This window comes from Felis catus, chromosome B3, assembly GCF_018350175.1.
Source record: "Felis catus isolate Fca126 chromosome B3, F.catus_Fca126_mat1.0, whole genome shotgun sequence".
NCBI lineage: Eukaryota > Metazoa > Chordata > Mammalia > Carnivora > Felidae > Felis > Felis catus.
In genome coordinates this window covers 37,645,288-37,672,369 of record NC_058373.1, presented here as the reverse complement: position 1 = coordinate 37,672,369, position 27,082 = coordinate 37,645,288, and the positions used below count along the sequence as shown (strand labels likewise).

Sequence of the window (27,082 nt, the reverse complement as noted above, 5' to 3'; positions counted from 1 at the left end):
TGACCCTTTACCCGTAAATACTTAAGGGGTATATTTCTTGAGAATAAGGGTATTCTCTCACATCCTTGCTGTATACTGATCAAAATCAGGAAATTAGCAATGGTACAATACTGTTATATAATCAACAGTCCTGACTTAGATTTTGACAGTTGTCCAGTAATACCCTTTATAGACCAAAAGAAAAAAATTTCTTGTCCAGCATCCAGTCTAGGATTATATACTGCATTTAGTTGTCATGTCTCTGGTCTCTGTTAACTTGGAGTAGTCTCAGTGTTTCTTTGTCTTTCCTGACCTTGATTTTTTGGAAGAGTACATGGCCCCAACACTTTGGTTGTATATTTTTATCCTGGCCTGAACACTTTCTTCTCTTTTCATCACATCAGTTGAATCTGTTTCTTAGGGCCCAGAACTTTAGTAAAGCCTTCCTGAATACTGACAGGAAAAGCAATCCTGATTACTGACAGAGATTGCTTTCATTAGCCAACTTTTTAAAAATATCTTTCCTTGGTCTTAAATGTCATGACTTTTTTTTTTTTTTTAGTTTATTTATTTTGAGAGACAGAGCAGAGGAGAAGCAGAGAGAGAGAGAGAGAGAGGGAGAGAGGGAGAGAGACAATCCCAGCAGGCTCCATGCTGTTAGCATGAAGCCTGATGTGGGGCTTGAACCCATGAACCATGAGATTGTGACCTGAGCTGAAACCAAGAGTTGGACGCTTAACCAACTGAGCCACCCAGGCACCCCTTAAATGTCATGACTTTTTAAAAAATTCTGTGTATAAAAGTATAGGAAAAAAATGAAAATCTTTGTCCCTTTTTCCTGTCCTTTTTTCCCCCATCCATTCCACCACTGAGAACTTAGTAGATGTACTTCTAGGTCATTTTCCATGCACATACACTTATTTTTTTCATTAATCATGCCTTATCTTCAGAACATTGAAAGCCCATTGGAGAAGAAACCTGTAGCTTATACATTTGGCATCCTCCAAGAACCTGGCACAGAAATGGGAGATGTTCAATAAATGTTTATTGGTTTTTAGAGTTTTAAAGGAAGAGTTATGGTTGATATGATTATATGTTTAAATATGGAAAGTTCCTGATAAAAATCATCATTGTACTGTTTCTCTTTCTTAAATTTAGGTTGTTAAAGGCCTTACCTATTTGTGGAGTTTAAAGATTTTACATAGAGGTATGTACTGAGCTTACGAGCTCTAACTTAATTTGACATTGAGTGCGGACCACTCCAGGATACCTTCATTTTAAAATACATGATCTGCTATTTAAGCCAGCTGATATATTTGGTAATCAAAAGATGGCTGCTTTCTAAATGTTTTTCTTGTCTTCTCCTTCAACTACTCTGATTTAGATTATAAACTTGGTATTTTTGTAGATGTTTACCAAACACGTAAAGGTATTTCATAACATAGTATTTGAAAATGACAGGATCTTATTTTTAATCTTAACTCTAGTTAATGCAAAACCTTCACTTTCTATACAATCGCATCCCTTCCCTTATTAACATTTTAGATATCATCATACACAGTTCCTTAAGAGATGGCTTCACATACCTTGAAAGGGAAGCCTTAAACAAGGAGTTGGTGAATGCATCAGAAATTAGTCTCTGGGCCTATTGACAGAACACTTGAGAAGAATGATCAATTAAATGAACGCTGCAAAAACAAGTTCCCGTTGTGTTTTCCAACATTTCCAAAATGTCTGAATTCATTTGGAGCAAATTATTAAGTGAGAAACAGACTATAGCAAAGCCACTTCCGGGCCTCATGTTACTAACAGTCCTGTTTAGTTTTACACATCTGCTCAGCCTTGCTTTATGCACATTTGGGGAATGCACCAACATACACATTACATGTGATTAAAGGGACTTTTTTTAAAAAAGGTATTAGCTTTGAGAGTGAGTAAACAACTGATGCCTTCAATTGTGCTATCACATCTGTCACTAAGGGTTGTTTTTTGTTGTGGCAGTTTTACTATCCTAGTGATTTCAGATTTCTTCCTAAATCCCTCGTTCCCTCTTGAAGAGGGTGTGTAAATTTTGACAAGCAAAATTTGCAGTTCTTGAAGGTGTTTATGCAGATTAACTGGAATCATGATCCAAATTTTCCCTTAAAGCCAGTCCAGTCTATCTCTAGGGTGTAGTTGGTACAAAATGTAGATAGATGTAGGAAGAGTGAGCTGAGTTGTGTTAGTGTTACTTTTCCTGGGAAGAAATCATCATGTGAACACATCTGGTGGGTGAGAAAAAAGAAATGGAGCGCTTTCAGCTCCAAGGTTAAGAGAGAATGGTATTTAACATCACATGACCTGTATTGCTTCTGTTCCCTATACTCATTAACCCATAAAGTGGTTATGGCCATTTTAATAGAAGTTAACACAGTGGTCAGTTCTTGTCACTGTATTGATCTTTATGGACATCTGCTATCCATTTGACAAAGGAAGTAAAGGAAGTCATCAATTCTCCATAGCAAAACCTTCATTAAAAGGACCTTGCCATGGAAATGCAAATGTTACTTTTTTTTTTTTTTTTTTTTTTAATTTTTTTTTTTTTATTTTTTTTTTTTATATGAAATTTATTGACAAATTAGTTTCCATACAACACCCAGTGCTCATCCCAAAAGGTGCCCTCCTCATTACCCATCACCCACCCTCTCCTCCCTCCCACCCCCCATCAACCCTCAGTTTGTTCTCAGTTTTTAAGAGTCTCTTATGCTTTGGCTCTCTCCCACTCTAACCTGTTTTTTTTTTTTTTCCTTCCCCTCCCCCATGGGTTCCTGTTAATTTCTCAGGGTCCACATAAGAGTGAAACCATATGGTATCTGTCTTTCTCTGTATGGCTTATTTCACTTAGCATCACACTCTCCAGTTCCATCCACGTTGCTACAAAAGGCCATATTTCATTTTTTCTCATTGCCACGTAATATTCCATTGTGTATATAAACCACAATTTCTTTATCCATTCATCAACTGATGGACATTTAGGCTCTTTCCATAATTTGGCTATTGTTGAGAGTGCTGCTATGAACATTGGGGTACAAGTGGCCCTATGCATCAGTACTCCTGTATCCCTTGGATAAATTCCTAGCAGTGCTATTGCTGGGTCATAGGGTAGGTCTATTTTTAATTTTCTGAGGAACCTCCACACTGCTTTCCAGAGCGGCTGCACCAATTTGCATTCCCACCAACAGTGCAAGAGGGTTCCCGTTTCTCCACATCCTCTCCAGCATCTAGAGTCTCCTGATTTGTTCATTTTGGCCACTCTGACTGGCGTGAGGTGATACCTGAGTGTGGTTTTGATTTGTATTTCCCTGATAAGGAGCGACGCTGAACATCTTTTCATGTGCCTGTTGGCCATCCGGATGTCTTCTTTAGAGAAGTGTCTATTCATGTTTTCTGCCCATTTCTTCACTGGGTTATTTGTTTTTCGGGTGTGGAGTTTGGTGAGCTCTTTATAGATTTTGGATACTAGCCCTTTGTCCGATATGTCATTTGCGAATATCTTTTCCCATTCCGTTGGTTGCCTTTTAGTTTTGTTGGTTGTTTCCTTTGCTGTGCAGAAGCTTTTTATCTTCATAAGGTCCCAGTAATTCACTTTTGCTTTTAATTCCCTTGCCTTTGGGGATGTGTCGAGTAAGAGATTGCTACGGCTGAGGTCAGAGAGGTCTTTTCCTGCTTTCTCCTCTAAGGTTTTGATGGTTTCCTGTCTCACATTTAGGTCCTTTATCCATTTGGAGTTTATTTTTGTGAATGGTGTGAGAAAGTGGTCTAGTTTCAACCTTCTGCATGTTGCTGTCCAGTTCTCCCAGCACCATTTGTTAAAGAGGCTGTCTTTTTTCCATTGGATGTTCTTTCCTGCTTTGTCGAAGATGAGTTGGCCATACGTTTGTGGGTCTAGTTCTGGGGTTTCTATTCTATTCCATTGGTCTATGTGTCTGTTTCTGTGCCAATACCATGCTGTCTTGATGATGACAGCTTTGTAGTAGAGGCTAAAGTCTGGGATTGTGATGCCTCCTGCTTTGGTCTTCTTCTTCAAAATTCCTTTGGCTATTCGGGGCCTTTTGTGGTTCCATATGAATTTTAGGATTGCTTGTTCTAGTTTCGAGAAGAATGCTGGTGCAATTTTTATTGGGATTGCATTGAATGTGTAGATAGCTTTGGGTAGTATTGACATTTTGACAATATTTATTTTTCCAATCCATGAGCAGGGAATGTCTTTCCATTTCTTTAAATCTTCTTCAATTTCCTTCATAAGCTTTCTATAGTTTTCAGCATACAGATCCTTTACATCTTTGGTTAGATTTATTCCTAGGTATTTTATGCTTCTTGGTGCAATTGTGAATGGGATCAGTTTCTTTATTTGTCTTTCTGTTGCTTCATTGTTAGTGTATAAGAATGCAACTGATTTCTGTACATTGATTTTGTATCCTGCAACTTTGCTGAATTCATGTATCAGTTCTAGTAGACTTTTGGTGGAGTCTATCGGATTTTCCATGTATAATATCATGTCATCTGCAAAAAGCGAAAGCTTGACTTCGTCTTTGCCAATTTTGATGCCTTTGATTTCCTTTTGTTGTCTGATTGCTGATGCTAGAACTTCCAGCACTATGTTAAACAGCAGCGGTGAGAGTGGGCATCCTTGTCGTGTTCCTGATCTTAGGGAAAAAGCTCTCAGTTTTTCCCCGTTGAGGATGATGTTAGCTGTGGGCTTTTCATAAATGGCTTTTATGATCTTTAAGTATGTTCCTTCTATCCCGACTTTCTCAAGGGTTTTTATTAAGAAAGGGTGCTGGATTTTGTCAAAGGCCTTTTCTGCATCGATTGACAGGATCATATGGTTCTTCTCTTTTTTTTTGTTGATGTGATGTATCACATTGATTGATTTGCGGATGTTGAACCAGCCCTGCATCCCAGGAATGAATCCCACTTGATCATGGTGAATAATACTTTTTATATGCCGTTGAATTCGATTTGCTAGTATCTTATTGAGAATTTTTGCATCCGTATTCATCAGGGATATTGGCCTGTAGTTCTCTTTTTTGCCTGGGTCTCTGTCTGGTTTAGGAATCAAAGTAATACTGGCTTCATAGAATGAGTCTGGAAGTTTTCCTTCCCTTTCTATTTCTTGGAATAGCTTGAGAAGGATAGGTATTATCTCTGCTTTAAACGTCTGGTAGAACTCCCCTGGGAAGCCATCTGGTCCTGGACTCTTATTTGTTGGGAGATTTTTGATAACCGATTCAATTTCTTCGCTGGTTATGGGTCTGTTCAAGCTTTCTATTTCCTCCTGATTGAGTTTTGGAAGAGTGTGGGTGTTCAGGAATTTGTCCATTTCTTCCAGGTTGTCCAATTTGTTGGCATATAATTTTTCATAGTATTCCCTGATAATTGTTTGTATCTCTGAGGGATTGGTTGTAATAATTCCATTTTCATTCATGATTTTATCTATTTGGGTCATTTCCCTTTTCTTTTTGAGAAGCCTGGCTAGAGGTTTGTCAATTTTGTTTATTTTTTCAAAAAACCAACTCTTGGTTTCGTTGATCTGCTCTACAGTTTTTTTAGATTCTATATTGTTTATTTCTGCTCTGATCTTTATTATTTCTCTTCTTCTGCTGGGTTTAGGCTGCCTTTGCTGTTCTGCTTCTAGTTCCTTTAGGTGTGCTGTTAGATTTTGTATTTGGGATTTTTCTTGTTTCTTGAGATAGGCCTGGATTGCAATGTATTTTCCTCTCAGGACTGCCTTCGCTGCGTCCCAAAGTGTTTGGATTGTTGTATTTTCATTTTCGTTTGTTTCCATATATTTTTTAATTTCTTCTCTAATTGCCTGGTTGATCCACTCATTCGTTAGTAGGGTGTTCTTTAACCTCCATGCCTTTGTAGGTTTTCCAGACTTTTTCCTGTGGTTGATTTCAAGCTTCATAGCATTGTGGTCTGAAAGTATGCATGGTATAATTTCAATTCTTGTAAACTTATGAAGGGCTGTTTTGTGACCCAGTATATGATCTATCTTGGAGAATGTTCCATGTGCACTCGAGAAGAAAGTATATTCTGTTGCTTTGGGATGCAGCGTTCTAAATATATCTGTCAAGTCCATCTGATCCAATGTCTCATTCAGGGCCCTTGTTTCTTTATTGACCGTGTGTCTAGATGATCTGTCCATTTCTGTGAGTGGGGTGTTAAAGTCCCCTGCAATTACCACATTCTTATCAATAAGGTTGCTTATGTTTATGAGTAATTGTTTTATATATTTGGGGGCTCCGGTATTCGGCGCATAGACATTTATAATTGTTAGCTCTTCCTGATGGATAGACCCTGTAACTATTATATAATGTCCTTCTTCATCTCTTGTTACGGCCTTTAATTTAAAGTCTAGTTTGTCTGATATAAGTATGGCTACTCCAGCTTTCTTTTGGCTTCCAGTCGCATGATAAATAGTTCTCCATCCCCTCACTCTCAATCTAAAGGTGTCCTCAGGTCTAAAATGAGTCTCTTGTAGACAGCAAATAGATGGGTCTTGTTTTTTTATCCATTCTGATACCCTATGTCTTTTGGTTGGTGCATTTAATCCATTTACATTCAGTGTTATTATAGAAAGATACAGGTTGAGAGTCATTGTGATGTCTGTATGTTTTATGCTTGTAGTGATGTCTCTGGGACTTTGTCTCCTCACAGGGTCCCCCTTAGGATCTCTTGTAGGGCTGGTTTAGTGGTGACAAATTCCTTCAGTTTTTGTTTGTTTGGGAAAACCTTTATCTCTCCTTCTATTCTAAATGACAGACTTGCTGGGTAAAGGATTCTCGGCTGCATATTTTTTCTGTCTAGCACCCTGAAAATCTCGTGCCAATTCTTTCTGGCCTGCCAAGTTTCAAAAGAGAGATCAGTCACGAGTCTTATAGGTTTCCCTTTATATGTGAGGGCATGTTTACCCCTTGCTGCTTTCAGAATTTTCTCTTTATCCTTGTATTTTGCCAGTTTCACTATGATATGTCGTGCAGAAGATCGATTCAAGTTACGTCTGAAGGGAGTTCTCTGTGCCTCTTGGATTTCAATGCCTTTTTCCTTCCCCAGTTCAGGGAAGTTCTCAGCTATGATTTCTTCAAGTACCCCTTCAGCACCTTTCCCTCTCTCTTCCTCCTCTGGGATACCAATTATGCGTATATTATTTCTTTTTAGTGTATCACTTAGTTCTCTAATTTTCCCCTCATACTCCTGGATTTTTTTATCTCTCTTTTTCTCAGCTTCCTCTTTTTCCATAACTTTATCCTCTAGTTCACCTATTCTCTCCTCTGCCTCTTCAAGCCGAGCTGTGGTGGTTTCCATTTTGTTATGCATTTCGTTTAAAGCGTTTTTCAGCTCCTCGTGACTGTTCCTTAGTCCCTTGATCTCTGTAGCAAGAGATTCTCTGCTGTCCTGTATACTGTTTTCAAGCCCAGCGATTAATTTTATGACTATTATTCTAAATTCACTTTCTGTGATATTATTTAAATCCTTTTTGATCAGCTCATTAGCTGTTGTTATTTCCTGGAGATTCTTCTGAGGGGAATTCTTCCGCTTGGTCATTTTGGATAGTCCCTGGCGTGGTGAGGACCTGCAGGGCCCTTCCCCTGTGTTGTGGTGTATAACTGGAGTTGGTGGGCGGGGCCGCAGTCAGACCTGATGTCTGCCCCCAGCCCACCGCTGGGGCCACAGTCAGACTGGTGTGTGCCTTCTCTTCCCCTCTCCTAGGGGCGGGATTCACTGTGGGGTGGTGTGGCCCGTCTGGGCTACTTGCACACTGCCGGGCTTGTGATGCTGGGGATCTGGTGTATTAGCTGGGGTGGGTAGGCAAGGTGCACGGGGGCAGGAGGGGCAGGCTTAGATCGCTTCTCCTTAGGTGATCCTCTTCAGGAGGGGCCCTGTGGCAGCGGGAGGGAGTCAGATCCGCTGCCGGAGGTTTGGCTCCACAGAAGCACAGAGTTGGGTGTTTGCGCGGAGCGAGCAAGTTCCCTGGCAGGAACTGGTTCTCTTTGGGATTTTGGCTGGGGGATGGGCGGGGGAGATGGCGCTGGCGAGCGCCTTTGTTCCCCACCAAGCTGAGCTCTGTCGTCAGGGGGCTCAGCAGCTCTCCCTCCCTTTGTCCTCCAGCCTTCCCGCTTTCCAAGCAGAGCTGTTAACTTATGACCTCCCAGACGCTAAGTCGCGCTTGTTGTGGGAACACAGTCCTTCAGGCCCCTCCGCTTTTGCCAGCCAGACTCGGGGGCTCTGCTTGGCCGGCGAGCCGCCCCTCCGCCCCGGCTCCCTCCCGCCAGTCCGTGGAGCGCGCACCGCCTCGCCGCCCTTCCTACCCTCTTCCGTGGGCCTCTCGTCTGCGTTTGGCTCCAGCGACTCCGTTCTGCTAATCCTCTGACGATTTTCTGGGTTATTTAGGCAGGTGTAGGTGGAATCTAAGTGATCAGCAGGACGCGCGGTGAGCCCAGCGTCCTCCTAAGCCGCCATCTTGCCGCTTCTCCCGCAAATGTTACTATTAAAGTGATCCTTAGGATCATCCTACACTGTGGGCATACAGCATACTTCTGGCTTATAGTGAATTCTCCCTAGTCATAACTTTCTCTAGAAGGGTTCATAGTGGCACTAAGAACTATATATAGTGGATAGGGAGATACTGTTTGGTTATTCTGCAGTCATCATTGGTTTTTCTTCTTTGCAATGATTGGTTTTAATTTCACCCTTTGTTTTGGAAAAATAATTGAATTTTTCTTTGAAAGATGATGCCTGGGATCTAAAAGTGAAGTCTAAGGTGTCTGTCAGGTTCCCAGAACAACCATCTGTAATCACTTTGGCAAGTGTGGTTGACCACAGCCTCTCAGAGGCCGGTCGGTTCTTCCCAGCTCCGGATGCAGCTTGAGCAAAGAAAAGGTTCTTTGATCACTTAATGCAAAACCTTCACTTTCTATACAATTGCATCCCTTCCTCTTATTCATGTTTCAGATATCATCAAACCCCGTTCCTTAAGAGATTGCTTCACATACCTAGGTGATCTTGGTGGTTTTCCTGATGGAGGATATAAAGATTTCAAAAAGGAATCCTGAACTTTTCTTTTCAGTCTTTGCTGGCTAGCTCCCTTCCTACGGTGTAACCCACTGTAAAATGCTACTAGTTAAGGGAAGACAATACTGTGAGGGGCTGAGTGGGGGCACTGGTAATAGGCCAAGAAACCCTCCCAAGGGATTTCAGTCGTAAATAAACACCAGGGAGTGAATGTGCATCTGCATCTGTGTAGATGGAAGGACTAATGAATTACAGTGCAGATGAACAGTTATTCCCCAGTAATTATGGGTACTCAGCTAAAGAAATAAGATGCGGTGGTAATATACCTCATTAAATATCTCTATACACTTTGCTTTTGAGTTTCCTAGTTATTCGTGAAAACTTTTACCTTCTGGATTAAAAGCATGTGTTTTTATTGAAGAGTGGACGAAGCCAGGTGTCCCTGAAGACTTTTGTGAAGCATTGTAATGAGAAATTTACTCTAGATTGAGTCGTTAACTTAATATTTTAGAGGTTTTGTCCATATTTAATAACTTGGATTCCATAAAAATAAGATTAAAGATGCCTTTTTATTTACCAGAAAGCTATTTAATTTTCTCCCTGATTAAAAAATTATAGCTTTTAGATCAGTTCAATCAGGCAATTAAAGATCAGAGCTTCTAAGTTCAACTAAGGCAATTAAATAGGTAATATACTTGTTTATACACTTTTGCTGTATAAGCTCATTGCTGTACCTTCTTAAAAGCCCATATATTCATTTTTGCTTTCTCTAAATGAATGATGATGGGAATTCTAGCTGAATATGTGTCACATTGTCAAATCAAAGGCGGTGGTCCTTCTGCGGGGGGTGAGGGGTGGGTACAGGGACTTTGAGAACAGAATGAAAACAAGAGGGTACCGAGAAACACTCATGAGCCGTCTGAGTTTCTTTCTTCTTTGTCTTGATCTAAATACCTGTGTTCACTTCCCATCGTCATTTTCTTCCCCACAAATGCTGCCCCTAGAGCCAGGGTCTTGTACTCATGAACACAGACTTTAAAAGATTAAGAAATAGAGATTTATTCAGTTACCTAATGAGAAAAGAGGCAAAAAACGATATCTCACATTTAAATAGCTTCCTTGGAATACTGTGGTCCTGGAGTTTTAGCTTAAAAATATATAGATATAGATATACATATACATATGTGTTCTTATAAAAGATATGTGTCTAGAATATATAAAGACACATAGAGAACATGCTTCTCTATGTATGTATGTGTGTGTGCTTCTCTAACAGAAGAAAGCAGATTCCTATTTTAGCCAAGTTCAACACATAAGTGAGTATACAGAACTCATATACTTTTTTCCTTTTCATTTGGTATCTTTGCCTTTTTTTGCCCTTTATTATACGTGTTATTAAACTTTAGAGCACACACACACACATACACATACATATATATGTGTATACATACACACACACACACACATACATGTATAGTATCTTTTGGAATGAGTAAAACCCAGTTAATGACGTCCAGACAAGCTGGTGAACATTAGGAGTCTTCTCTGCAGTGCATAGGCAGTGAGGACTGTAGAAGGGAAGGACACCTGAGCAGCGACAGTGACAGACCACCCACCCCATGAGGCTTGTTAGTCTGGTACAGGTTAGTTTCTTTGTGTGTATTATGTCAACTGGAAATTTTCTTTAGGAATTGAAGTATAACAGTTACTGTTCATAATGGATTATCAAGTATTATATTCAATAAGGTTTTATTTATTTTGTTCTTTTAAAGATTTGGTTGAGATATATGTGAAAGTACTTCATAAACTATCAAAGCCTGATAATGAGTGCAAGTTTTTATTATATAATAACTATGAATTAATCACATTAAGTTAGTAAGCATGTACCACTTCCAGATCGAGCCAGGAATAGAGTTTATTATTCTTTGTATTACCAGGTCAAACATTATGAAAATCTTTTCTCTAAGATAGACACGTGATATCACATGAGGACATAATTATTAAAAATGTTTGAAAGTTCCACCAAGATTAACTACTGTGGAAAATTGTCTTTATTAAATAGCACATGTGTGAGTCCCATAAGCATAACGTGTACTGACTGGGTAAAAACAAAGAAAATGAACAGTGAGAAAGTCTGGTAGACCAGATTTGACATTACAGCAAACATTGCAGCTTAACTTCAAAACATACATCGCCACTAATGAGGTGAGAGCCCTGCATATTAATAAAGCTGCAGCTCCAGTCATAGCCATCATTACCCACATCAAACATAAATACAAGATTAACACCTATGCCATTTCTTTGGAAGATGTGAGAATGCCCTGGCAGTAACTGCTCTCTCTTTCCCTGAGGATAAAAAATAGAAACGGAAGGGTAATGAGAATAGAGCTTAGATTAAGAAAATAAAATTGGCAATCAGGCTGGGGCAATCTTATACAGATGGGGAAGTTTATAGAAAGAAAAAAAACCTAGGTTGTTGATGTCCCAAGACATTTTTTGTATATATGAACTATTTTCTCTAGTAGGAGAGCTTTTTAATATTTTTTATATTACTTATATATTTTTTAATTTTTTAATGTTATTCTGAAGGCAAATGCTATGTGAATAGATTTTTATTTGGAGAAACTAAGTCTTGTGTTTCCAGTATGCATGTTAGAAATGTTCTCTTCTACCCCTGTCTTTACTTTTGATAAATCTGGCCTCACACAGATCTTCCAATTGGTGCTACCTCAGATGCCAATGTCATGTTGTTAGTTCGTTCATCTAGCAACTATTTATTTAATACCTACTATGCTCCAGGCACTGCTCTAAGTACTTGGAATACATCAATATAAAAAAATGAAAGATTTCTATACTTGTGGAACGCATTCTAGCAGGGATGGGGCAGGCTTGGGAAAGAATCCATGAAAAATAAATGTAAGAAAAAATACAGAGTGTTAGAAGGTGGTTACTAACATGGAGAAAAGAAAAAGGAGATCAGGCTTGGGGCAGGCAAAGGGTAGGTTGCAGTGTTGACCAGGTAGGCCTCATAGAGAAGATGAGACTGCAGCAGAGGCTTGAAGGAGGAGAGGAGCTAGTCAAGTAAGTTGATGGAGGAAGTTAGAGCAGAAGACACCAGGTGGGATGTGTCTGGAGTGTTCACAGAACAGCGAGGAAGCCATTGTGTCTGCAGCTGAGGGCAGAAGCAGCCGTTAGGAACAGTTGCATAATCCAGGTGAGTCACAGGGGCTTAGACCAGGGAGACAGTTGTGAAGATGGGTAGAAGTGGTCAGATTCTGGATATATTCTAAGGGTAGAATCAACAGAATTTCCCAACGGATTGCTTGTCGGTGTTAAGAGAAAGAAAGGAGTCAAGAAAGGTTGCTTGAAGTTTCAGTGGTTGTTCAGAGTGCTAAAAAATGTTTCCTGCTCCTTTTTTCTGAAAGGGAGCCCTTCATTAAAATTAAAGAAAAAAACTGATAATATAAGTGCTGACAAGAATACAGCAAGCAGCCGAAACTCTCCTGTGTTGCCGGTGGAACTATGAAATGAGAAGCAGCTTGGCGCTCTCCTGCAACATGAGCCAGCAGCCCCACTCCTGGTGGCTTTTATTCATGACCCCCCAAACTGGAAACAGCTCAGATGACTTCTAGACGGTGAATGAACAAACAAGCTGTAGTTAATCCGGACAGTGGGATACCAGTCAGTAATTATAGGGAACAAACTACTGATATATGCAGCAACATGGATGGGTATCACATACTTTCTGCTGGGTGAAAGAAGCCAGACTCAATCGGCTACCTGTTGTGTAGTCCACTTATATGACATTTTGGAAAAGGCAAAACTATATGGATAGAAAATGCATTGGTGGTTGCCAAGGGGTAGCGCATGGGTTGACTATAAAGCTATGAGGGAATTTGGGGGAGTGTTAGAAATGTTCTATATCTTGATTTCGCTGGTGGTTACACAACTGTAGCATTTGTTAGAACACATAGACCTATATGCCCAGAAAGAGTGAATTTTACCATGGTATCTCAGGCTGTAAAGAAAAAAAAAAGAGAAAGAAGGAAGTCTCTTCTTAGCAGTGTGGTAGAAGCTGTACTTGAGAAAGAAGTTTCCCCTATCAAAAAGACAAACCTATCTTTCAAAGGGTCTTGGGGATTCTGTCATTATTACCATACCTCATCATTCTTGAACAATCCTACCTAGGTTTGGTCTAGGAAATCAGTAAGTTGGACAAAAAAAATCCCTCATGATTTAAAGGACATTTGCAATGTCAGAAAGAGAGAGAGAAATGTAAAAGTTCTTGCTGTCATTGGCAAGCAATTGAGAGCATCCAGAAATTGGACAAAATTTCCTTTCATTAGTTAAACCATTTTATTCCCTTGGATATTAGTAAAGAACTACAGGGTGCAGAACTGACTTGGCCTGACTTGGACAATTTAAAAAGCTTAATTTCTAGGGGCTCAGTCGGTTGAGCGTTCGACTTCGGCACAGGTCATGATCTCGCAGTTGGTGGGTTCGAGCCCCTTGTCGGGCTCTGTGCTGTCAGCTCAGAGCCTGGAGCCTGCTTCGGATTCTGTGTCTCCCTCTCTCTCTGCCCCTACCCCACCCGTGCTGTTTCTCTCTGTCTCAAAAATAAATAAACATAAAAAAAATGTAAAAAGCTTAATTTCTAGGAAGGAGTAAAAAGCTTTGTTTGAATTTTCAATTCGGTCACACTGATTGACTGCCTCATTGTGTGACCCTATAAAGGCAGGTCTCTCCTCTCTGTGCCTCAGTTTCCTCATATATACGTTGAGGGCATGGCTAGGTGATCACTCAAGTTCCTTCAAGCACTAGGATCTTGGATTCTGCAATCCAGGAAAGACGGAAGTATGACATGCTAGCAAGGTAAGGGAACAAGGCAAATCAGAGAGGTATATGGGACAAGAAAGAAAAAGATTGGTAATTCCCCAAGAGTAGATTATGCTATGAAAATAACAATAGTAGTAGTGATAGTATATAATAATGAATATTTATTAAGCATTACTCTGTACCAGATACTGCCTGAAGTGCTTGATATGTATAAACTGTTTTGTGTTCCTTCAAAGTGGGGAATTCTAGGAAATATGAAATATTTTAGAAATGAAGATAAGAGACTGAAATGCAAACAAATAATTGAAAATTAACACATGTGGCGTAGCTAAGACAATGGTTGCTTTCTAAACCAGACTTGTGTAGTAAAATCAAAAGACATCTTTAAGGGGAAAGGGTTTTTAAACTATAAAGTATACTGAAATAAAGTATTTTCATCAACAAAGAATTATAAAAAGAACATGTTGATACACAACTTGGATGGAAAGCAAGGGCATTTTTTAAAATCTTTTTATTTTGAAATAATTGTAGATCCATAGGAACTTGCCAAAAAAAGTACAAGAAGGTCTCGTGCAAGGGCATTCTTTTTTAAGGAAGGAACATGGAAGAGAACTGCAGGCTGATAATCCAAGAGTGTAGGCAGGTAAATGCTGTATATATTTGTGAATGCCTATTAAATGAGATCAGTATAAATTTTAAGATTTAAAAAGTGCTACAGTAGTATTTGTATTATGTTCCAAAATTGTTTTATTATGTTTATTAAACAAGAGAAGAGGAATGGATGATAGAAGTAAGACCTTTGAATCCCTCAGGAAATAAATTTTGTTGTCAAAGTGGCAGTGTTAAAACAATACCTTAGTGTCTATCAAAAGTTGGGATTTTGGCAAAAACTAATTAGGGAATGATCATTTGCTGGAAAAAGTGATTAGGGAAAGGACTGTTGGAAAGCATTGCCTTCAATAGAAAATGAACCTGGTTAATTTTAAGTAACTTATGAAAAATGTGCACAGAATTTTCATAACAACCTCTTTAGTAGAGATGTAACTCATTGTGTGCTTACCCATAGGTTATAGTGAGTTTTTAATCTAAGCCATATTTTTGCCATCTGGAGGAGCAGCCACAGTTTTTGTTTTTGTTTTTGTTTTTGTTTTTTTTAAGAGTTGGTTAGTGTTTGGGCAACCCAAGTCATTTAGAAAGGAATCGTCCTTCCGTTGGTTTTATGTTGCAACATGAGAGAATGAGAGAACTGAGGTGTGGCGGCTCTTGCCCTGAGCTCTGTGACTGTTTCAGTCAAATGTGTCTGGAAGGGGCATTTATGTTAAGCAAGTGCTAGTGATAGAAGCACAGTTGCTGTGGCTCCTGTTTGTCAATCCTGTGAATACTGTCCTTTAAACGTAAATATTAATCACATGCCAGTGCTGTAGTAGATCATAACTCACAAACATTTGTGTTTTTGAAAAAAAAAATAGACTTAGCCCATTAACTGAGGTAAACAAACTAGTTTAATGACTGTGGGTTGTTGGTTTTTCTCCAGCTCTTACTATCCACACGAATGAACGCTTCTAGAAATTCAGCCTCCTTCCCCACGTTGGTCATTCATTCTCCTTGCCTCCAGTAATCGCTGGGGATTTCTGTATTTGTGGTAACGATCTTCAAAAGACAAGAAACCCCACATGGCATTACTTAAAAGTGTTCTTATAAAAGAGTATGTGTCTAGAATATATAAATAACTCTGAAAACTCAACAGTAAAAAGACATGAAGAGACATTCCACTGCAGAGGATATACAAATGGCAGATAAGCACATGAAAGGATGTTCAGCATCATTAGCCGAATTAAAACTGCAGCGAAATATTACTGTAGAAATATAGAAAATGTAGAAAATTTAAATTGCTGACCGGAATATAAAGTGATATAGCCCAGTGGAAAACAGTTTGGCATGTCTTAAAAATTTAAGCATGCAACTACATACAACCCAGCATTTGCACTCCTGAGTCCTTTTGGGACTCTTTGTCCCAAAGAAATGAAGACTTGGGTTCACACAAAAACCTGTACACAAATGTTGATAGCAGCTTTGTTCATAGTAGCCCAAAACTGGAAACAACCCATGTGTCCTCTAGTGAGTGAATAATGAAACAACCTGTGGTACATTTATACTGTGTAATATTACTCAGCAATGAGAAGGACTGAGCTGTTGGTATATATAACCTGGATGACTTTCCATAGAATTATGCTGAGTGAAAAAAAGCCAGGCACAAAATATTCCATACTATATGATTCTATTTTCATATTTTTTAAATGACAAAATTATAGAAATGGGGAGTAGATTAGTGGTTTCCAGGAGCTAACGAGAGGGTTCGGGAGCCAGAGGGAAGTGGGTGTGGCTGTAAAAGGTTATGGTGTTGGGCACGTTGTCTATCTTGACTCTATCAGTGTCAATACCCTGTTTATGATATTGTAGTGTAGTTTTACAAGATGTTACCATGGACAGAGGGAATACAGGATGTCTCTATTATGTCTTGAACTGCATGTGAGTTTATAATTTTCTCAAAATAAAAAGCTTAATTTAAAAAAAAATTGTAGTTGTCTTTTGGGTAGTCTACTTAATCTGAGAGGGCTTAGTTTTTCTTTCTCCTCTACATCTGTGATAGGATTTATCATAGCATAGTCATTCCTTTTAGGACATATCAAAAAAGATGAAGAACCCAGGGAAATCATGCAGGCCACCTTGCCTTCCCGTTCTGAAATGAGTATCTTTGGAAGCCTTAGAGGAGAGAGAAGAGATATGTGGCACACAGGGAAGGAATACAAGTGGGAGAGGGTCGTTATGCCCTGTCACCTCCCCTAAAATCCTTCTCCCTTGCTGGAGGGTTGGGGTTTAAAGTAGATTATGTGATCATTGTGTGTTTTGACTCACAGGTTTTTATAGTACCCTAACGTGAGCCCCTGGGTTTTACAGTGAGCCCTGTCCAGCCACCCAGCAGGATACTCTGTATGTGGTTTTGATGAATGTTTGATTCACCAAGCCCCTCAGCTCTGATCATCACTTTGTCTCATAGGCAAACCATGAAGTTTAGGAGCTTATCAGAGGGAGAAGGAGAACACCTGTGTCATGGTCCTTTCTTTGGTTAGAGGTTGGAGGCCACAGTTAATTTATGATACTGATTGTGTGCCAGTGCATGTTTATTAGATGACTGAATTGAATCATATCTTTCTGGGAATAATGTTTTGCTCCTAGAATTTTTTCTAAGAGAAAAAATTATACTACAGTTTTATGGGATTTCATTGAAAGTTATCCTTTGTTGCCCTTTCTATTATTAAAGTAAGAGATTTGTCCTAAGATAGAACATTCTGCCAGAATGTTTAGCAGTTAGAAGACCTCTTCACGTCTGTTCTTTGCTCCAAGACATAGTTTGAAGTGATCAGCACCATGGAAATCAAATCCATTATTTTGCTGTTGGAGTATTGAGTTTCCTGTAGACTGCATGCAACAGTAATTGTTATCATTCATTGAATGCCTTCCATACACTACTGTATTAGATCTTTTGTGTATGTTATTTCTTTTTAAAAAAATTTTTTTTCAATGTTTTTTATTTATTTTTGGGACAGAGAGAGACAGAGCATGAACGGGGGAGGGGCAGAGAAAGAGGGAGACACAGAATCAGAAACGGGCTCCAGGCTCCGAGCCATCAGCCCAGAGCCTGACGCGGGGCTCGAACTCACGGACCGTGAGATCGTGACCTGGCTGAAGTCGGACGCCTAACCGACTGCGCCACCCAGGCGCCCCAAGTGTATGTTATTTCATTCAGGCGTCATGATAACCTTGCAAGAAAAGTATCATTGTATCCCCATTTTTAGATGAGGAAACTGAGGCTCCATAAGGCTAAATAATTTAGTCATAAAAAGGGCAATCAGTAGTTGGTGGTCTAATGGAAGAGCTCTAGTTTTAGGGTCAGACCCGGGTTTAAATTCTGCTTCTGCCTCTTCATTCAACTTTGCTACGTGACCTTGGGTCAGTTCCTCAAAGAGGTCATAGCCTTATGTCTGGGACATAACAGCTATTGTATGGTTCAAATAACTGCTTCACGAGGAAAACAGCAAGAGGTTATGTGAGAGAATAGTTAGAAACTTCCCCAAACTTTCCTCCTAATCTACTTTTCTGTAAGAAGTGGAAAAGACTGAAATAAAACCTCTGAAGATCGGTCAGCTCTTCAGTGCCAAAGCTGGAATAATAGGCCAACCTACACATTCAAAATGAGGTTGATCTTGTAAATATAGTGCAGTTGGTTAAGGCTTAAGACTTAGGATTGGAGACTCTAATTGTGTGGCCTTGGGCAAGTAATTTCATTAATTTGAGCCTCAATTTACTCATCTATATATTGGGGCTAATGATATTTATCTCATCAGTTATAATGAGAACTAAATGAGTTAATACTGCGTATGACGATAATGCATTTAACTCAGTGCTGGGCATACAGCAAGTGCCAAAGAAGTATTAGCTGTTGGAATTTTTATTTCTTTTGAACAGTTTACCAGAGTTGATCTTATAGACATGCTGCTCCAAATCTGCAATGAAAATGCATCTTACCTTTTATTTATGCATTTAATGTCATTTTCCTTTTTCACTGAGAAGCCTTCATAGTTAGTAGGGGTCGTAACAATTTGTGGTGTCTTAGACTTGGACAAGTAGGTTCTTCCAGGGCTGGGCAGAATATATGTCCCTTCTGACTCCCAGGAACTTGTTCCTCCACACCTGGTGTTTCCCACACACTGACCTGAATATGTACATATTGTCAGATAGGAATCTAAAATATATGTTGGGGGGCACCTGGGTGGCTCAGTCAATTAAGCGTCCAACTTCGGCTCAGGTCATGATCTCAAGGTTCATGGGTTCAAGCCCTGCTTCAGGCTCTGTACTAACAGCTCAGAGCCTGGCGCCTGTATCACATGCTATGTCTCCCTCTCTCTCTCTCTGTCCCTCCCCCACTCATGCTCAGCCCCTCTCTCTCTCCCTCTCTCTCTGTGTCTCTCAAAAATAAATAAACATTAAAAAAAATCCACTTTGCTGGAAGGGAGCCTCCTTTACTTACTGTGAAAAGATTGAGGGAAGGCAGAAGCCATTTTGCCGTTGGTATCAGCCTTGTATCAGCTGTTTGTCTTTTGCCTTTCTCGTAAGTGAAGGAGAAAACCAGGTTTGTTGCCTCCTTTCTGAACTGAATCATGAGACTCTAGATGATAACTGTCGTTTCGCGCAGCTAATTATGCTGCTTAATTTTATTTAAGGCTTTACAAGAATATTTGGATGACCTACCCTTTATTACATGATGGAGTGATTAGAATAACTTTTATATCGCATTGTGGTTTTCTCTTATGTGTGTCCCCGTTGTGCACAGATGAATTTGTAATGCAGACTGTCAGCATAGTCTATATCTAATTGTACCTGCTGTTCTCATTCATTAGAATGTAGTCCCCAAGAAATAACGAGGTAAATATATTAGTTGTTGTCTTTTCATGAGACAATGAAACATAATGTAAGAGGGTTTTGCCGCAGTACCCTGCCACAGTGCTAGGAGAGGTTACCAGGAGGGGAGACCTGCTAATGTGTCCTCTGGCTCCTGGTAAACTGAGAGCGGCTTCCTGGCATGCAGGCAAAACCGTGTAATTGCTTTATAGAGGGAAAAGTTGCAGGGAAGTTTATTTCTGCTTTCATTGTCATCCCACCACAGAGCCACATGCCACATTTTAAAACTGAGCTCATGTTCCTTTAAGAATTGTCCCGTGCCTATTTCTAGAAGCGTCCAGTGAGGCTTACCCGGGAAAGCACGGAGCAAGTTAAATATTATAAGCATCAAACAAAATGGAGTCCAAAAGGGAACAGAAGTAGAATACCATCAGCCCTTGATATGAATAGATCACAGCAAAAAGGGAATCCTCAATTTGCGTGACTTTCCTTTTCTGACAAGAGAAAACATGTGGTAGCATCGACAAAGCCAAGATTTTCTTTGGAGCTAATCTTACCAGGATATCGACGTGTAGATCCCTGTACAAAGCTCCTTGGGTAACTCCAACTGTAGTTTAGTGAAAGCGCTCTTATTTATCTATTTTGAACAGCCCCTTAGTCACCCAGCCATATCCTGACGGAGGGTAGCCTCCCCCCTCTGACCCCTGATTGTGTTGGGAGCGGGGGCTGGGCTGTGGGCGGTGGGGGCTTTTGTGAAGAGCCGCAGAAAGCCCATGCTCCTGTGGGCTCCGAGCTTTATTAGCAAGCTTCAGCTTGACGCTGTTTGTGTGGATTGTTTAATGGCTAATTGATGCAGCATGAGTCAAGATACAGTTTCTTGCATGAGGCGGTTATGGGTGGCAACATGGGTTGTCTCAACATGATACCAATTTCCACAGTCAGTTTGGTCAATTCAGTGGAAAAAAAAATGAGCCAGTCCAGCCTGAAAATCAAAGCAGTTTCTGGAGGTTATTGAGGCAACTATGGTTGGTTGACCAAATTTTTCATGTTTGAACCAGTTGTTTTCACATTTTGTATACATAGCCTTAGTCATTTGGGGGGAATAGTCTTAAACACGCAGAAGTGACACCTAAAAATGAGTGTCTTTAAATATTGATAGCCACAATCAGGCCTTCTAGTGCATATCAGTTTTGCCATTTTGTATTTAGCATATGGTCGGTTTAACTAACTATGTGTTTCATATCTAGTTATAAGTAGAGTAGGAAAGTGACCCTGGTGGCCACAAAACACCTAAGACACTATGGAGAATAAGTCAAATTGTGTTTTAAGGCTGATTTTTTTAAGTTTTATTGGTAGGTAACCTGTATATCATAAAATGCACCCATTTTAAGTGTATGATTCAGGAGTTTTTAAGAAGTTACAGAATTGTGCAGCTATTCCCATAATCCATTTTAGAACATTTCCATCGCCCCCAAAAAAGTCCTCATGCCCATTTGCAGTCCCTGCTCCCATCCCCAGGGAGCTGCTAATCTATTTTCTCACTTTATTGATTTGCCTTTTCTGGACATTTTATGTAAATAGAATCATACAGTATAAAATATTTTCTTTCTTTCCTTCCTTTCATTCATTCATTCATTCATTCACTCATTCTTTTTTTTTTAAGTAAACTCTATCCCCAACATGGGGCCTGAAGTCACAACCCTGAGATCCAGAGTGCATGCTCTATTGAATGAGCCAGCCAGACACCTCAATAAAAAATGTTTTCTATCTCAGGGCGCCTGGGTGGCTCAGTCAGTTAGGCGTCTGACTCTTGGTTTCAGCTCAGGTCCTGATCTCACAGTTTCGTGAGTTGGAGCCCCACATCAGGTTCTGGGCTGATAGTGAGGAGCCTACTTGGGATTCTCTGTCTCCCTTTCTCTCTGCCCTTCCCCTACTCACACTCTCTGTCTCTCTCAAAATAAATAATCAATAAACTTAAAAAAAAAAAAAGAACTCCCAATTAAAAAAGAATCTTTTCTATTTCACTTCTTTCTGTTAATATAATGTTTTTGAGGGGCGTCTGGGTGGCTCAGTCGGTTAAGCGTCCAACTTCAGCTCAGGTCACGATCTTGCAGTCCGTGAGTTTGAGCCCCGCTTCGGGCTCTGGGCTGATGGCTCGGAGCCTGGAGCCTGCTTCTGATTCTGTGTCTCCCTCTCTCTCTGCCCCTCCCCCATTCATGCTCTGTCTCTCTCTGTCTCAAAAATAAGTAAACGTTAAAAAAAATTTTTTTTAAATAAGTAATGTTTTTGAGGTTCACCATGTTGTACAGTGTGTCGCCCGTTCCTTTGTAATAATCCATTTTCTGGATAGATCACATTTTATTCATCCATTTGCTAATAGACATTTGGTTTGTGTCTAAGTTTGGGGCTGTTATGATAATGCTTCTATTCATAAAGCTTCTATTCATATTCCATTCATAGTCTATTTGATTCTGTTTTCATATCTCTTGAGTAGATATGGGGGGGTGGTTAGTATTTTTCTTTAAATATTTGTAATCACAGTGAATCAGGTTATCTGGTACATACCAGTTTTGAGAAGATGTAACCATTTTACTCTTGATCAGTATAGTTAACTGATGTCTCATATTTTGTTAAATATGGAGTAGGAAAGTGACCACAAGGGTTATATGGTAAGTTTGTGTTTAATTTTTAAACACTTTAAGGCTGATTTTTATTCAATTATAGGCTACTGTAGAAAACTGTCTACTGCTATCTTCTGTATAACATGAGACCCTGTTTGTAAATTCTTTTATTCTTCTCACTCCTTGATATCTTTCTAGTAATCTGCTAAGCACTTCAAATTATGAAATAGAACTGCATCATAACTGGCTATTATTTATGTGGGATGTCCCTGCTGCAGCTCAGATATTCAGTACATCATCAATAACTAGCCCAGCTTACTGTGAAATCTCACTGAAGGAGTGGGCATATATTGTGACAGGAGACATGTGTTGTGATTGTTAACTCTTCTGTGATCTCCCCTGAACAGCACTGGCCATCCTGGTGGAGCCTGTCTTCAGGTAGAGCTTGTATAATGAGAGTGAACTTTATTTAGCACTGCATCTGGTTCAGTGTATTAGGTAATCCACTTCCTGACTTTCTAGGATGAGAGTCATTGTCATTACCAACTCAACAAAGTGGTATACAAAGTGCGTTCAAGTTTACAAAATGTTTCTCCCATTCTTTTCATTTATTTGGCAATTTGTTGAGCTCCAGCTCTGCGACGGGCACTGCTAAGCCCATGGTCTCACTCAGTTTTCATAACAACCTTGTCAGTGTAGGCAGATCATATATCACCCATGATCTTGTATATCATACGCACATGAGTGGATGTATGTGCACGTGCGCACACACACTTTCCATGTCATCTTCTCTGAGAGGGTCCGACCAATAGAAATCTATTCTGATTCCCATAAAAGTCTATCTGCACAAAATGACTAAATTTTGTTCTAAAATGAAAGAAGATAAGAAATAACCTGATTTTTAAAATGAGTCACTTTGCGTTGTACCTTTTTTTTTTAAGTTGATTTATTTTTAGAGAGGGAGAGAGTGAGCGAGTAGGGGAGGGGCAGAAAGAGGAGAGAGAGAATCCCAAGCAGTCTCCTTGCTGACAGCATGGAACCCGACATGGGGATTGAATCCACAAACTGCGAGATCATGACCTGAGCTGAAACCAAGAGTTGGAAACTCAACTGACTGAGCTACCCAGGCGCCCCTGCATTGTACCTTTATCTCAGTTTCTCCAACACAATGTTGAACTCTTGGCCAAGATAAAATCAGACTGCTGCAAGTTAGGGAACATACTTTATATGTAAAGCAAAGAGAATTAGAGTTAATTTGGTTTTTCACCAAAGCCTTTTGTTTTACAATAGATGAAGCTTATTTCTCTTTTTTGTTAATGTTTATTTATTTATTTGAGAGAGAGAGAGAGAGAGAGTGGAAGCAGGGGAGGGGCAGAGAGAGAGGGAGAGAAGAATCCCAGATGCTCTATTGGAGAATCTGACAGCACAGAGCCTGACATGGGGCTCAAACCCATGAACCCTGAGATCATGACCTGAGACAAAATTCAGAGTTGGACACTTAACCCACTGAGCCACGCAGGCGCCGTGAAGCTTATTTCTTTTTAGTGGTATGAAAAGGACCTGTAATTTTACACACTTCATTTGTATTTTCTTTGAGAAAATGTCTCAGTTAAAATCAATGCTCTACTATTCATTTAAGCTCCCTTGCCTTCAATAAAACTAATTGATAAACCCTAATAATTAATGGCCTGATTAAACCAAAATGACTTACATCTGCCCTGATGATTGCCATTTATAATCACTCACTTTAATGACTCGTCTTTTCTGTGCTTTGCTTACAGAAGAAAGGCTATGGTGTTTTTAAGTGAGCTGAATAAAAAACTGTATGCTTTCAATTGCTGTTTGTTTCTTATAACTTGAGACTACATTAAAATATGCATAGAGGGGTGCTTGTATGACTTAGTCGGTTAAGCGTCTGACTTCAGCTCAGGTCATGATCTCACGGTTCATGAGTTCAAGCCTGTGCTGGGCTCTGTGCTGATGGCTAGCTAGAACCTGGAGACTGCTTTGGATTCTGTGTCTCCCTCTCTCTGCCCCTCCCCTGCTCATGCTCTGTTTCTCTCTCTCAAAAATAAACATTACAAAATGTTTAATAAGCATAGATATAACTACTTAAAAGAAGCTCTCTGCCTAATCTGTCATGTTTATGGCTTGGAACAAGGTTGAAAACATCACTTCAGTATTCCAGGAGCTGTTTTTGAGAGTTGCTGAATTCATATGTTTTAAGTGTTAGGTTGGAAGTAATATGTTCAGTGGCTGTATACTAGGATTGTTGATACCTCAGATACAAGGTGGAATATCTTATTCGGCTGAAGTGAAACTTAAATTGAAGGAGCGATCCTCATTCCAACATTTAAAAGAGATTACATTTGTTTCAAATTCTGCCACATGAATTAAGATTTAGCCTAACTAAATAAAGCCCTAATGTTATACCCTCCTTATTTCAAAAACGGCTTTGAGGGGCAGCTGGCTGGGTCAGTCAGAAGAGCATGTGACTCTTAATCTTGGGTGGCTCAGTCAGTTGAGTGTCCAACACTCGATTTTTGGCTCAGATCATGATCCCATGGTTATGGGATCAAGCCCTCTGTTGGGCTGTGTGCTGAGCATGGAGCTTGCTTAAGATTCTCTCTCCCACTGCCCTCTCCCCCACTCTCTCTGTCTCAAACAAACAAACAAAAAAAAAATTAAGACAACTTACAACATCAGGTCAAAACAATGAACAAAAGATGAAAAGACAAGAATTTTTAAATAAAGAGATATTCCCACTTCTGCCCAGGAAGGAATCACTGCTATGGGACTTAACCGTCCACCAAAAACAACTAGGAAACTGGACAAAGTTTATTAAACATCTGTTTTCAGACATTAGATAACAAGCACTGCAGGACTGTGATCCCGGAGAAGAGGTGAATGATGAAGTGAGCTCTATAATCCCCCAAGCTTTCTGCTTGAGGCAGTTTCTGGAGTGGAGCTTAGGGAGAGGCACCTAGACAGAGCCCAAAGGTCTGAAGAGCTGAAGAGGCCGAGTTTGGAGGTCAAGAAAGCAAAATGGCTAGAATTTACGGGGCAGAGCCCTACAGAGGCAGGAATTATGCAGAAAAAGAACTCAAGAAATTGTATTAGGGTCTCCTCAAGTTGTTAGCCAAATATTCTGTGCATTTGTAGGGTGAAGTGTTACAAAGCTAGACAAAGTACTGTCTTGGAAAGAATATTTCTGGGGAACTATAAGCTAAACAATTCCCAAAGCTTATACAAGGTTCAGAATTTTTAAAATCTGAATCAGCTAGAGTGGGGAGACATTGTTGAATACATTGGAGCATTCAAGAGAGACTTTTGAAAAGGGTCATGCTTTCATAGTGGGGCTAAACTAACCCTACAGTAGGGGTTACTCTAGGCCCTCCATGAATAAAGAGTCTAAAATAAGCTTCAACATGATCTGGCTATCTGCAAATAAGGTAACTACTTGCTGTTATCAAGTCCAACACTCTAAAGGACTACAACAAAATTCAGATCTTAATAACATAAGATTCGCAACATCTGGCATCTGAATAAGAACTAGTAGGTAAACAAAGAATTTTTCTGATAACGGATGAAAGATCATAACCAGGAGGGAAAAAAATTAATGTAAACAGCACCCCTCACCCCACACTCTTAGATAATGGACTGAGCAGACAAGGACTTTAGAACATTTACTATAAATGTTATAAGTATTTTCAAGGATCTCAAGGGAAACATGAGCATTATGAGGAGAGAAATGGAAGTCATAAAGAATCAAATGGAGCATCTAGAGATGAAAAATAAATATCTAAAATAGAAATTTCACTTGATGGACTTAACAGTGGATTAGACACACAGAAAAAAGTGATCAGTGATCTTGATGTTAGAAATACAGAAATTATCCAAAATTACTAAAAACAAAAAAACAAAAGAGCAAAAGAGACCAAAAAAAAAACAAAAAAACAAACAAACAAAAAAAAACAAAACCAAAATTAGCACAGGCTCAGTGACCTTTGTGACAGTATCAGGAAATCTAGGATATATGTGTAACGGAATCTCAAGTCTCAGAAGGAAAGGAGAGAAAAAAAAGGAACAACAAATAATTTGAAAAAATAGACTCCAGATTTTGTAAATTTGATGAAACCCATAAACCCATAGATCTAAGAAGTTCAACAAACCCTAACCAGGATAAACACAAAACCATACCAAAATGCAACAAAATAAAAAATTTAAAAACCAGTGATTTAAAAAATCTTTAAAATAATTCAGAGAAAACAAGTAGAACAAAAATAAAATAAAATAAGAATGACAGCAGACTTCTTGTCTGAAGCTATGCAAACCAGAAGATAATGGAAGGACACCCTGAAAATGTTTAGGGATGGGAACCCTATCAATCCAGAGTTCTGTTTACTAAATATACATTTCAAAATTAACAAATAAGACTTCTCTAGGCAAACAAAGAAGAGAAAATTTTTTATTTATTGCCAGTAGACCAACATTATAAAAAAATGTTGAAGTTATTGAGGCAGAACAAAAATGGTATCAAATACATGATTAGGCCTACATAAAATAATAAATAGCATTAGAAATGGTAAACATGTAGATATTATAAAAGACTTTTTTATCAATTTTAAATGTCTTTAAAAGATTAAAGCAAAAATAAAGAGTATATTGTGGAGCTTATAACATGTAGAAAAAAGATATGTAACAGTACACAAAGGATGGAAGGAAAAAATGAAAGTGTATTGTTGTAAGTTTGTACATTATAAATGAAATATCCAAATATTACTTGAAAGTATACTGTGAGAAGTTAAACATTCTGCAAATTCTAGAGCAGCTGTAAAAAAAAAAAAAGCTTCAAACAGGGGGTGGCAAACTTTAGCCTGCAGGCTATTTGGCTCACTGCCTGTTTTTATAAACAAAATTTTATTGCAACACAGCCATGCCCATTAGTTTACGTTTTGCCTATGATTGCTTTTACACTACAGCAAAATTGAGTAGTTATAACAAAAACCATATGGCCTTCAAAGCCTGAAATATGTTTTTTTATAGAAAAGGTTGCCAGCCTCTGGCTTATAAGCCCATGGTAGAGATCAATGGATTCATTTTACTCTCTCTCTCTCTCTCTCTCTCTC

The 27,082-nt window shown here is 39.3% G+C and overlaps 1 protein-coding gene across 7 annotated transcripts in view; it reads left to right on the top strand.

Moving 5' to 3' along the window:
- MAP2K5 (mitogen-activated protein kinase kinase 5) overlaps positions 1 to 27,082 on the top strand; it is a 277,702-nt gene that overhangs the window by 126,204 nt on the left and 124,416 nt on the right. For all 7 annotated transcript variants that reach the window (XM_019832175.3, XM_019832177.3, XM_019832174.3 and 4 more), the window contains exon 13: positions 1,138 to 1,186. In XM_019832175.3, coding sequence (XP_019687734.1) covers positions 1,138 to 1,186 — 49 coding nt within the window. The remainder of the gene's footprint in view (positions 1 to 1,137; positions 1,187 to 27,082) is intronic.